Source organism: Crinia signifera, chromosome 7, assembly GCF_055691185.1.
Source record: "Crinia signifera chromosome 7, ASM5569118v1, whole genome shotgun sequence".
NCBI classification, from domain to species: domain Eukaryota; kingdom Metazoa; phylum Chordata; class Amphibia; order Anura; family Myobatrachidae; genus Crinia; species Crinia signifera.
The window spans coordinates 161,247,106-161,261,217 of record NC_139223.1 but is presented as its reverse complement, the minus strand read 5'-3'; the positions used below and the strand labels follow the sequence as shown (position 1 = coordinate 161,261,217).

The 14,112-nt window shown below is 50.5% G+C and overlaps 1 protein-coding gene across 3 annotated transcripts in view; it reads left to right on the top strand.

Annotated features, from left to right (window-relative positions):
- MDH1B (malate dehydrogenase 1B) overlaps positions 1-14,112 on the top strand; it is a 54,171-nt gene that overhangs the window by 34,865 nt on the left and 5,194 nt on the right. For all 3 annotated transcript variants that reach the window (XM_083154147.1, XM_083154148.1, XM_083154149.1), the window contains exons 8-9: positions 687-826; positions 11,289-11,370. In XM_083154147.1, the coding sequence (XP_083010273.1) occupies positions 687-826; positions 11,289-11,370 (222 nt within the window). The remainder of the gene's footprint in view (positions 1-686; positions 827-11,288; positions 11,371-14,112) is intronic.

Sequence of the window (14,112 nt, the reverse complement as noted above, 5' to 3'; positions counted from 1 at the left end):
CGTGACTAGCCATTCGCCGGGAGCCGCTCAGAAGAGAGTGGCTTCATCTGCAACCTATCCTTACCAAAAGGGGCTTGTTGGATGAGCACCAGCTGCTGAGGACGCCGATTGCAGGTATAGCCAGATACATGCACTCTTTAAAAAGGTACCAATACAATATAATTGTCTGGCCAGACTATAACAAGCACATGCTTTACGGCCATAATGCCCACTTATGCTTGAAAGGAATATTTACTTTGGCAATATGACCTTTGGAAGACATAAGGACTGGTTAAGTATTACAGCTAACATTTACTAACCAGAGCATTTGGACTGTATGATACTAACTAACTGACAGTTGTTGAAAGACAGATTGTAAGCATCGAGAGAGAGAGGGATGTGGGAGGGAAATGGGGTCATGGGGCAGGTAGAGTATGAGAAGGAGGATTGAACTTCAGCACCAGTAGTGGGGGAGAAGGAGGGAAGGTTGGGAGGATGAAGGAGTGTTGGGAACGTTCACTGTCCATAACTCTGGGTGAGCTCCTCTGTCTGGGGAAGGTAGGTATAAGCATGTGGCACATTGCAGTATTCCGTGTCACTAATAAACCTCCGAGCCCACCAGAACACACAGGAAATAATGAGACTTGCCCTCTGTATAGTGTGTCTGTGGCAGTGCAGAGGGGTTCTCATGTTCTCCTTTCCCATAGGCTACTTTGATCTTCCCGGTGACATCGTATTCTCCATCCCAGTGCAGTTCCGACACAGCAGTTGGCATGTATACACACAGGCGACCATTCAGGAGGACGCCAAGGAAATATTACTGCAAGCTGCCTCAGAAATGATGAAGGTAACGTTCAGCTGAAACCGTAATGAAAATCTTCTAAGTGTAACATGATAGTTATCTATTGCCCCAAAGGACGCTCCGGGCTTATACCCTGCAGGTTCTAGAGCCGCCGGGGCCTCCGGGCAACGCCACTCTTTACTGCAGCTGTCCTTGTTACCTTGGATAATGTCACAGGACAGCAGTGAGCCCTGCTCTGTCACTCCAGGACTCCACGTCTTCCCAACTCCTGATTCCCAACTCCTCATGGATATGTCCTTGCCCTCCCTTATTTCCCACATACATGGGAAGTTCCCTTAGTAATTTAGCCTCTTTGCTGATGACACCTTTGGACAATATCCCAAGTTCAATATAACTTCTATCTTAGTAAATGACTGTTACATATTTGAGACTGATGTGATCCTCTTCCCGTATGCCCGTCTCCTGTTACGTGCATCCTCCTATGCACCCTCCTATCACCCTCATCTCTGTCCCACAAGTCTGCTGTAGGCGTACTCCTCTCCACCCTCTCCCCGTGTTCAGTCCCTCTTCCCGTATGCTCGTCTCCTGTTACATGCATCCCTCCTATCACCCTCATCTCTGTCCCACAAGTCTGCTGTAGGCGTACTCATCTCCACCCTCTCCCCGTGTTCAGTCCCTCTTCCCGTATGCCCGTCTCCTGTTACATGCATCCCTCCCTATCACCCTCATCTCTGTCCCACAAGTCTGCTCTAGGCGTACTCCTCTCCACCCTCTCCCCGTGTTCAGTCCCTCTTCCCGTATGCCCATCTCCTGTTACATGCATCCCTCCCTATCACCCTCATCTCTGTCCCACAAGTCTGCTCTAGGCGTACTCCTCTACACCCTCTCCCCGTGTTCAGTCCCTCTTCCCGTATGCCCGTCTCCTGTTACATGCATCCCTCCCTATCACCCTCATCTCTGTCCCACAAGTCTGCTCTAGGCGTACTCCTCTCCACCCTCTCCCCGTGTTCAGTCCCACTTCCCGTATGCCCGTATGCCCGTCTCCTGTTACATGCATCCCTCCCTATCACCCTCATCTCTGTCCCACAAGTCTGCTCTAGGCGTACTCCTCTCCACCCTCTCCCCGTGTTCAGTCCCTCTTCCCGTATGCTCGTCTCCTGTTACATGCATCCCTCCTATCACCCTCATCTCTGTCCTACAAGTCTGCTCTAGGCGTACTCATCTCCACCCTCTCCCCGTGTTCAGTCCCTCTTCCCGTATGCCCGTCTCATGCATCCCTCCCTATCACCCTCATCTCTGTCCCACAAGTCTGCTCTAGGCGTACTCTTCTCCACCCTCTCCACGTGTTCAGTCCCTCTTCCCGTATGCCCATCTCCTGTTACATGCATCCCTCCCTATCACCCTCATCTCTGTCCCACAAGTCTGCTCTAGGCGTACTCCTCTCCAGCCTCTCCCCGTGTTCAGTCCCTCTTCCCGTATGCCCGTCTCCTGTTACATGCATCCCTCCCTATCACCCTCATCTCTGTCCCACAAGTCTGCTCTAGGCGTACTCCTCTCCACCCTCTCCCCGTGTTCAGTCCCACTTCCCGTATGCCCGTCTCCTGTTACATGCATCCCTCCCTATCACCCTCATCTCTGTCCCACAAGTCTGCTCTAGGCGTACTCCTCTCCACCCTCTCCCCGTGTTCAGTCCCACTTCCCGTATGCCCGTATGCCCGTCTCCTGTTACATGCATCCCTCCCTATCACCCTCATCTCTGTCCCACAAGTCTGCTCTAGGCGTACTCCTCTCCACCCTCTCCCCGTGTTCAGTCCCTCTTCCCGTATGCTCGTCTCCTGTTACATGCATCCCTCCTATCACCCTCATCTCTGTCCTACAAGTCTGCTCTAGGCGTACTCATCTCCACCCTCTCCCCGTGTTCAGTCCCTCTTCCCGTATGCCCGTCTCATGCATCCCTCCCTATCACCCTCATCTCTGTCCCACAAGTCTGCTCTAGGCGTACTCTTCTCCACCCTCTCCACGTGTTCAGTCCCTCTTCCCGTATGCCCATCTCCTGTTACATGCATCCCTCCCTATCACCCTCATCTCTGTCCCACAAGTCTGCTCTAGGCGTACTCCTCTCCAGCCTCTCCCTGTGTTCAGTCCCTCTTCCCGTATGCCCGTCTCCTGTTACATGCATCCCTCCCTATCACCCTCATCTCTGTCCCACAAGTCTGCTCTAGGCGTACTCCTCTCCACCCTCTCCCCGTGTTCAGTCCCACTTCCCGTATGCCCGTCTCCTTTTACATGCATCCCTCCCTATCACCCTCATCTCTGTCCCACAAGTCTGCTCTAGGCGTACTCCTCTCCACCCTCTCCCCGTGTTCAGTCCCTCTTCCCGTATGCTCGTCTCCTGTTACATGCATCCCTCCTATCACCCTCATCTCTGTCCTACAAGTCTGCTCTAGGCGTACTCATCTCCACCCTCTCCCCGTGTTCAGTCCCTCTTCCCGTATGCTCGTCTCCTGTTACATGCATCCCTCCTATCACCCTCATCTCTGTCCCACAAGTCTGCTCTAGGCGTACTCCTCTCCCCGTGTTCAGTCCCTCTTCCCGTATGCCCGTCTCCTGTTACATGCATCCCTCCCTATCACCCTCATCTCTGTCCCACAAGTCTGCTCTAGGCGTACTCCTCTCCACCCTCTCCCCGTGCTCAGTCCCTCTTCCCGTATGCCCGTCTCCTGTTACATGCATCCCTCCCTATCACCCTCATCTCTGTCCCACAAGTCTGCTCTAGGCGTACTCCTCTCCACCCTCTCCCCGTGTTCAGTCCCTCTTCCCGTATGCTCGTCTCCTGTTACATGCATCCCTCCTATCACCCTCATCTCTGTCCTACAAGTCTGCTCTAGGCGTACTCATCTCCACCCTCTCCCCGTGTTCAGTCCCTCTTCCCGTATGCCCGTCTCATGCATCCCTCCCTATCACCCTCATCTCTGTCCCACAAGTCTGCTCTAGGCGTACTCTTCTCCACCCTCTCCACGTGTTCAGTCCCTCTTCCCGTATGCCCATCTCCTGTTACATGCATCCCTCCCTATCACCCTCATCTCTGTCCCACAAGTCTGCTCTAGGCGTACTCCTCTCCAGCCTCTCCCCGTGTTCAGTCCCTCTTCCCGTATGCCCGTCTCCTGTTACATGCATCCCTCCCTATCACCCTCATCTCTGTCCCACAAGTCTGCTCTAGGCGTACTCCTCTCCACCCTCTCCCCGTGTTCAGTCCCACTTCCCGTATGCCCGTCTCCTGTTACATGCATCCCTCCCTATCACCCTCATCTCTGTCCCACAAGTCTGCTCTAGGCGTACTCCTCTCCACCCTCTCCCCGTGTTCAGTCCCTCTTCCCGTATGCTCGTCTCCTGTTACATGCATCCCTCCTATCACCCTCATCTCTGTCCTACAAGTCTGCTCTAGGCGTACTCCTCTCCACCCTCTCCCCTTGTTCAGTCCCTCTTCCCGTATGCTCGTCTCCTGTTACATGCATCCCTCCTATCACCCTCATCTCTGTCCCACAAGTCTGCTCTAGGCGTACTCCTCTCCACCCTCTCCCCGTGTTCAGTCCCTCTTCCCGTATGCCCGTCTCCTGTTACATGCATCCCTCCCTATCACCCTCATCTCTGTCCCACAAGTCTGCTGTAGGCGTACTCCTCTCCACCCTCTCCCCGTGTTCAGTCCCTCTTCCCGTATGCCCATCTCCTGTTACATGCATCCCTCCCTATCACCCTCATCTCTGTCCCACAAGTCTGCTCTAGGCGTACTCCTCTCCACCCTCTCCCCGTGCTCAGTCCCTCTTCCCGTATGCCCGTCTCCTGTTACATGCATCCCTCCCTATCACCCTCATCTCTGTCCCACAAGTCTGCTCTAGGCGTACTCCTCTCCACCCTCTCCCCGTGTTCAGTCCCTCTTCCCGTATGCTCGTCTCCTGTTACATGCATCCCTCCTATCACCCTCATCTCTGTCCTACAAGTCTGCTCTAGGCGTACTCATCTCCACCCTCTCCCCGTGTTCAGTCCCTCTTCCCGTATGCCCGTCTCCTGTTACATGCATCCCTCCCTATCACCCTCATCTCTGTCCCACAAGTCTGCTCTAGGCGTACTCCTCTCCACCCTCTCCCCGTGTTCAGTCCCACTTCCCGTATGCCCGTCTCCTGTTACATGCATCCCTCCCTATCACCCTCCTCTCTGTCCCACAAGTCTGCTCTAGGCGTACTCCTCTCCACCCTCTCCCCGTGTTCAGTCCCTCTTCCCGTATGCTCGTCTCCTGTTACATGCATCCCTCCTATCACCCTCATCTCTGTCCTACAAGTCTGCTCTAGGCGTACTCATCTCCACCCTCTCCCCGTGTTCAGTCCCTCTTCCCGTATGCCCGTCTCATGCATCCCTCCCTATCACCCTCATCTCTGTCCCACAAGTCTGCTCTAGGCGTACTCCTCTACACCCTCTCCCCGTGTTCAGTCCCTCTTCCCGTATGCCCGTCTCCTGTTACATGCATCCCTCCCTATCACCCTCATCTCTGTCCCACAAGTCTGCTCTAGGCGTACTCCTCTCCACCCTCTCCCCGTGTTCAGTCCCACTTCCCGTATGCCCGTCTCCTGTTACATGCATCCCTCCCTATCACCCTCATCTCTGTCCCACAAGTCTGCTCTAGGCGTACTCCTCTCCACCCTCTCCCCGTGTTCAGTCCCTCTTCCCGTATGCTCGTCTCCTGTTACATGCATCCCTCCTATCACCCTCATCTCTGTCCTACAAGTCTGCTCTAGGCGTACTCATCTCCACCCTCTCCCCGTGTTCAGTCCCTCTTCCCGTATGCCCGTCTCCTGTTACATGCAGCCCTCCTATCACCCTCATCTCTGTCCCACAAGTCTGCTCTAGGCGTACTCCTCTCCACCATCTCCGCGTGTTCAGTCCCTCTTCCCGTATGCCCGTCTCCTGTTACATGCATCCCTCCTATCACCCTCATCTCTGTCCCACAAGTCTGCTCTAGGCGTACTCCTCTCCACCCTCTCCCCGTGTTCAGTCCCTCTTCCCGTATGCCCGTCTCCTGTTACATGCAGCCCTCCTATCACCCTCATCTCTGTCCCACAAGTCTGCTCTAGGCGTACTCCTCTCCACCCTCTCCCCGTGTTCAGTCCCTCTTCCCGTATGCCCGTCTCCTGTTACATGCAGCCCTCCTGTCACCCTCATCTCTGTCCCACAAGTCTGCTCTAGGCGTACTCCTCTCCACCCTCTCCCCGTGTTCAGTCCCTCTTCCCGTATGCCCGTCTCCTGTTACCTGCATCCCTCCCTATCACCCTCATCTCTGTCCCACAAGTCTGCTCTAGTCATTCTCATCTCCACCCTCTCCCCGTGTTCAGTCCCTCTTCCCGTATGCCCGTCTCCTGTTACATGCATCCCTCCCTATCACCCTCATCTCTGTCCCACAAGTCTGCTCTAGGCGTACTCCTCTCCACCCTCTCCCCGTGTTCAGTCCCTCTTCCAGCTACAGTATGTAACATCTGGCGCAGCCGTAACTCATTTGCAATATCATATGCAGCCTATACGCACTGGAATTCATCGACTTCTCATGTAGGTCTGTGGCTGAAGCTGCTGCATTAACATTGCATCCCATGTTTTTGTACTCGTTAGTCGATATTTGCACTACAGCGTTAACGAGTGCCCCCCTCCCAACCTGTGATGTCAGGTTGTCACGCCAGTGAGGCGGAGCCACTGTCACCGCTGTAGTCCTAAGGTTAGCCAGATGCAGGTTCTGTGGGGAATCGCCGGTGCATACCCTTAGCTCCACCCCTGTGATCCAACAACTGACAATGCTGCTTTCAGGGGGTGTCTGATAATAGATCAACAATATTATAGTCAACACTACAAGGTGGACATGCAATGGCTGGACAGGTACAAATGATTGATATGACAATGACACAAATGGTCAACACATGTTTTAAACATGTTTTCTGGATTTACTATCCATGTGCACATGTGATGGGAATAGTACCCTGTGGGGAACCCGCCAGGGTACATGTCTGTGTCCGTATACACATTGATTACATTGTAGTATTTCGTCTAATGATAACACTGGCTATTTACATACATTGTAGTAATTCGTCCAATGATAACATTGGCTATTTGCATACATTGTAGTAATTCGTCCAATGATAACATTGGCTATTTGCATACATTGTAGTAATTCGTCCAATGATAACACTGGCTATTTACATACATTGTAGTAATTCCTCCAATGATAACACTGGCTATTTGCATACATTGTAGTAATTCCTCCAATGATAACACTGGCTATTTGCATACATTGTAGTAATTCGTCCAATGATAACACTGGCTATTTGCATACATTGTAGTAATTCGTCCAATGATAACACTGGCTATTTGCATACATTGTAGTAATTCGTCCAATGATAACATTGGCTATTTGCATACATTGTAGTAATTCGTCCAATGATAACATTGGCTATTTGCATACATTGTAGTAATTCTTCCAATGATAACACTGGCTATTTGCATATATTCTAGTAATTCGTCCAATGATAACACTGGCTATTTGCATATATTCTAGTAATTCGTCCAATGATAACACTGGCTATTTGCATACATTGTAGTAATTCGTCCAATGATAACACTGGCTATTTGCATACATTGTAGTAATTCGTCCAATGATAACACTGGCTATTTGCATACATTGTAGTAATTCGTCCAATGATAACACTGGCTATTTGCATATATTCTAGTAATTCGTCCAATGATAACACTGGCTATTTGCATATATTCTAGTAATTCGTCCAATGATAACACTGGCTATTTGCATAATTTGGGCAAAATTTACTAGGAATACGACTATTTTGTATACGACTGAATTCTGTTATCGGTGGAGTATTTAATCTACACATTCGTATTCCAGAGCATCATTTACAAAGGCGTCATATTTTTGAGATTAGTATTTTTCGATGTCATAATTTATTTGGAGTATATTTTTACAACTTGTACTAGAACACACCTAGGGCGAAATGTAATAGGGTGCGATTTTTAGACATGTGCGATTTTTGGTCAAAAACGGCCGAAATCGCACATTTTCCGAAAATCGCACATTTAATAGGTTGAAAATCGCGGTAAAAAATCGCACTTTTTACCGCGAAATCGCACTTTTGAAAGTGGCGATTTTTAGTCACATTTCAAATCGCATCCAGATGTTTTCCCATTATAAAGTATACAACTCGCAAATGTAATAGGGTGCGATTTTTGGTAAATGTTACCAAAAATCGCAAAAAAAATAGACCAGGTTCTGACAGGCGAATTTGACAGAACCATGCACAGATCATTGAGATCTGTGCATGGTCCTGTTAATAAAAATGTGTAAAAGTGTTTTTATTAAAAAAAAAACGGAGTGGGGTCCCCCCTCCTCAGCTTAACCAGCCCCGGGCTCATTGAGCCGGACCTGGTTCCAAAAATACGGGGGGACAAAAAGCATAGGGGTCCCCCATATTTCTGAAACCAGCCCCGGACTCTTGGACCGGTCCTGGTTCCAAAAATACGGGGGACAAAAAATCTGGGGGTCCCCCGTATTTTGAAACCAGCATCGGGCTCCAACAGCCCGCGGTGTCATGCCACAGCCGGGGGACACTTTTTATACAAGGTCCCCCGGCCAAAACATGAGCACCGTGGCTGGTCAGCCTTGGACGGGGTACCTGGAGGAGTGGGGACCCCCCCAATAAAGGGGTCCCCCCCCCAGGCTTCACCCGTCCAGGGCTGAAGCCCGGAGCTGTCACCGGCGTCCGTGGCCAGTGGACGCCGGCCTGATAGGGTTAAATCGATCATACGTTACATTGCTTTATACCGGAGAACTACAAGTGCCAGCAGACCTCCCCCGCATGCTGGGACTTGGAGAACCACAAGTCCCAGCATGCGGGGCATTAATGGGCCCGCTGGGACTTGTAGTCCACCTGTAAAAAGAATGTTTATAAAAAACACACACACAGAGAAGTAAAAGTTTATTACACACACACACACACCTCACTTTTACACCAGCGTTACTTACCATTCCTGGATCCAGCGCTGGTCTGGCTGCTTCACAGCCGGCTCCCCCCGCACTGACAGGCAGCGGGGAGAACCGGCTTTCTCCGTTGCCTCTAACAGCTTCTGTAGCGCTGTTCCAGCGCTACAGAGGCTGAGAGCGCGATTGGCCGATACGTCTCCATGGAGACGCATAGCTCAGTCCTGATTGGCTGAGCTATGCGTCTCCATGGAGACACATAGCTCAGCCAATCGCACTCTCAGCCTCTGTAGCACTGAGTCCCCCAGACTGGGACTTAGCCCCGCCTACCAGCCAATGATGGTCCAGCATGGGGGTTTTCCCGGACCATCATTGGCTGGTAGGCGGGGCTAAGTCCTGGTCTGGGGGCGGAGCCCCAGATGTAAACAGAACACCGGAGGACGGTGATCTTGGGAAGAATGCTGCTGGGCACCCGGGGAAGCGCTGAAGACATCTGTGGTGAGTATGATTTCTCTCCACAGCCTCCCCTCTGGATTCTACTGGACAAGGGGACCGAAGCTTCGTGTCAACATAGGTGAGTATGGATGAATGGGCTTGGTGTGTATTAAAGTTGTACTGTCTGTGTGTGTGTGTTTTTATTTAACTATTTGTAGTACTGTGGGACTACTAGTCCCAGCGGGCCCTTTATTGCCCCACATGCTGGGACTTGTGGTTCTCCAAGTCCCTGCATGTGGTGCAGGCTTGCTGGGACTCATAGTTCCACAGCAATACACAATAGGATTTTATCTATTTTTTTACACCATTAATCAGCTCGATGCCCACAGCCCAGGGGCATCGAGGACAGCCCCGGGCTTCAGCATGGGCAGGTAAGTTTTGGAGGGGGGGGACCCCTTCTTTGGGGGGGTCCCCACTCCCCCAGGGCCCGTGCCCATGCTGACCAGTCAGAGGGCTGAATGCTTTGGCCGGGGGGACTTGTATAAAAAGTCTCCCCCCGGCTGTGGCATTACCCTGCTGGCTGGTTGGGCCCGGTGCTGGTTCTTGAAATACGGGGGACCCCCAGTCATTTTGTCCCCCGTATTTTGGGAACCAGGACCGGCCCTTGAGCCTGGTGCTGGTTTTATAAAATCATGGAAACCCCAACTTGATTGTTCCTTTGATTTTATGAAACCAAGACCGGCTCTTTCAGCCCGGGGCTGGTTATGCTCAGGAGGGGGGACCCCACGACGTTTTTTTTTTTATTTTTTTTTTACCCAAACTCGCATATATGAAAATGCGCACATTTTCATGACTGAAAATGCGCACATTTTCATGACTGATAATCGTCCGAAATCGCGGCAAATCGCATTTCTTGCAGCAAATTCGCATCTCATTACATATGCGAATTCGGGGCAAAAAACGCGATTTTTAAAGGTGCGATTTCTGGCGAGTTTGGAACTCGTCTAAAAATCGCACCCTATTACATTTCGCCCCTAGTATACATATGTTAAAGGTGCCTCTGTAGCCACGTAGGTACCATTTTCCATGTTTTTTGGGATTGCCCTATTATACAGTCTTTTTGTCTTAAAGTGTTGACCCTCATCTCTGAAAACCTAGGTCTCACACTATCCCCGGACCCCTCTGTGGCTGTATTACATTGGTATCCTAGCTCAGTACCACAGTCTGCCCATTATATTTTAGGCCATATTCTACTATCCGCCAGAGCCACTATTGCCCAACACTGGGAATCACCTTTCATACCCCTAAGTGGTCTCTAAAACTCAATTCAATTTTGAAATGGAGACCAAAGGTGTCTCTCCACAGCACTCTCTTCTCCTGTTATGAAATGGCTCCCATGGCATGTCTATGTCACAGAGGGAAAGGGAGCTCCACCAACACATACCATGTCACAGTCTCAGCCTTTTGATTTGAACGAGTCACCTTCAACGGCCTCTGATGTCTAACATATTCGATGTACTTTGCTTATCTTTTGTCCTTTGTCTTTTTCTTTGTTATTACTTTAAATAATCAATACCTCTGTATGCCCTGCTCCCTCAATTCCCACTCCCCTTACCCTTTGTTATCCCCCTTTTTTTTACCCCTTGTTATTACTATGAAAATTTGAAATAAAGATTGAATGTTGAAAAAAAAGCCTGATTTTGTGAAATACACCTGCAAATTAAGGTGCATTTTTTGGCGTATTTTTTTACAACTTGTACTAGAATACGCCTAGTATACGGTCATATTTTGAAATACGACTTGATAGTAAATTTCAAAATGACATTGGAGTGATGTCAAATTTAAGGCGTATTCTTTCGATGGCGTATTAATTCGTATTTTTGTAAAAATACGAATATGACGATTGTTACAGCCAGAAAATACAAAATACTAACGTTATTTCACATGAGTAAATTACAAAAATACCAGTACATGCCCGAATACTACTGAATACGAATACGCCAATACCTACCGTACTTTGCTTAGTAAATTTCCCCCATTATATTTCAGGAAAAGAACATTGCATTAGGAATAGCTCAACCGCAGGACAAACCAACCGCAGAAGGGGAAACTAACGACAATGGAATAACAGGTATTGGTGATGTGTCTTATTCTGTATCTGCGATACCTTGTACAATGGATAGAATTCACAACGGTCAGATACTATCTATAAATATTTGCTTATAGAATTTGTTAAAAAAAAAAAAAGGCGGGGGCGTGGCCTAGCTGCTGAAGGGAGAAGACGTGCCTGTCTTAGAGCTCCCTGTAATAAGAAGGAAAAACCACCAGACACCCCAATAAATTCCCCAGGTGCATCACCTACCTCTTCCCCGGTGCACCAACTACCTCTGGCAGCGCCCGCGGAGCCGGGGAGCTCTTTTAAGGGCTCTCGCGGGTTGCGGCCTGTCGGAGGCACAAAGCCGGGACCTCAATTTTGGATCACCAGACGCCAGCGGCGGGATCGCACACGGACACGGAGGGCGCCCAGCGGAGAGAAAACAGACCGGGGGGATCCCCGCCAAGGAGACGCTGAACGGGACCTGAGCTGTGGGGTGCCTGGAGCCTGAACACACGCTCCGTCGGTAAGGTCGCAGACGCACGCGGCGCACGGGAGCCGGCACCAGACGCCCTGACCCTGACGAAGTAGGAGGGGGACTCGGCGGGCAGCGCATCGCCTGATTAGAGGCGGCCCCAGCAGGCAGCGGGTCACTAGTAGAAGCTGGTGACCCCTGTCCAACACACACCCGACCACTTATTACAATAGCGGCGCTGCTAATTGCCCCCCTTCCCCTGAGACTGAGAGCCGGGAGTAGAGCTCCTGCCAGGTGACCCACACAGAGTCTCCCTCATACTGGGAGTAAATGATTAACCTCCCCCACCACAACAACCAACGGTGGGGAGCCTAGTGACAGAACGGGTGACCCTGGCCCCCATACTCACCCTATTCTCTACTGCACTATCCCATACATAAGCAACAACAGCCCTGCAGAAGGGGGCTCCCTCTGGTGCCCACAAAGACAAATCAGATCAAGCCACGCTGACAAAGCAACTAACACACTGGAGCTTAAAGCATATCCAGATCCAGGGATCTGACCACCACGCTAAATACTAATTGTTGACAGAGTTCCTCTGATACATATTACAGCGCCTGTTCGCGAGGGCTGTCCGACCCTGCCCCGGCCCGCCCATTAGCCGAATACACGCAGAGCTACTGGATAATCCAACTAGCCGGTGAACTCTCCACTTGGAGCTCATATCACCCGTGAGCGACCTGTGCTCCCGACCTTGTAATGATTTAAGCAAGCCACGTTGAGGGAACTAGGTGCTGAACCACCGAGATAATGTGACAAGAAACCAAAAAAAAAAAAAAAAATTGTGACCCGACCGATGTAGCTTCCACCCACATGACTAAACGCCGACGAAATAAAATACCAGTGCAAACCTCCGCAAAACCTTCCCACTCAGAAGCTTTTTGCACTCTTTTTGGAACCCCTATCATAGATCCTAACGCTCTCACCCCGACTTCTCCTGCCCCAAGTGCGGCCATGGAAGGTACAAAGGCTCCGAGTTCTTCCAAATCAAAACCTACACAAACCTCAGAAAGTACAGAACTATCAACCATTCTATCCAAATTACAAGCTATTCCGACCAGGCAGGAAATGCAACAAGACCTGCTTTCCACGGAAAAAAGGCTCCAAGATTCAATGCAGGTCCATATTGCCGCTTTGAAAACTGACATCACGCACATTGCGAACAGAGTGGAACAACTGGAAGAGCAAAATGAAGAGGTGGACACGAGACTTTCTGATCTCCACGACTTGGTAGCACGCCAGTCAAGATCCCTAATAGAGATGGGCCGCAAACTTGACGATATCGACAACAGGGGAAGAAGGAACAATCTGAGAGTCCGGGGCATCCCAGAGGATATCTTACCCCCTAATTTAGAACATGCCCTGACCAAAATTTTCAACCAACTCACGAGCGCCAACCCGGAATATCAGATCATATTCGATAGAGCACATCGCGCTCTACGCCCCAGAGGTGCACCTACAGAACAACCCAGAGATATAATTTGTCGGCTCCATTACTACCAGGACAAAGAAGAGATTCTTAGAGCGGCGAGACGCACTCAAGAAATAGACTTCAACGGCCAGAAAATCCAAATATTTCAGGATCTCTCTTGGTCCACACTGCAGCAGAGACGACTGCTCCGACCCATCACAGAGGCACTGAAGAAGCAGGATATCAGATTCCGCTGGGGCTTCCCTATTAGCATACAAGTGAACCACAAGGGAACTTCGGCAGTACTACAAGACCCAGCGGGAGTAGCTGACTTCTGTGCAACACTGGGAATCCCCGCTCCACTCCTGCCCAACTGGCTGGACCCGGCGGCACTTGCTTCCCAACCCAAACCACATGGAGAGCGGTGGAAAAAGGTCACAAGGGAACGAAAGAAGAAAGCGGATCGTCCCGCGGCCGACCGGAATGGGTCAACAGCGTCCGAGCCGCCCCACTGCCACCCGAAAGACTCTGGTTCCGCTACTGCAGACACGTGAATATAGACTATGTCTCTTATCTTTAATGTTCTCATCTAACTTGCTTAATATACCTTGACTGTTATGATTATAACATGGCTCGTAGATGAGGCACGGGGAGCACCGCGCAGTTCCCCTAGGGATTGAGGACAGCGTGGTACGGCCCCCTAGGAGGGCTGAGTAGCCTATAAGTTAGTAGTTAATTGTTATATCGGTTATTAAGGCAGCTTTGCAACATCCGAGGCCAATGTGTTGAAAAACCAATCTCCTATATTCTTAGAATTGGCCGCGACTTAGTA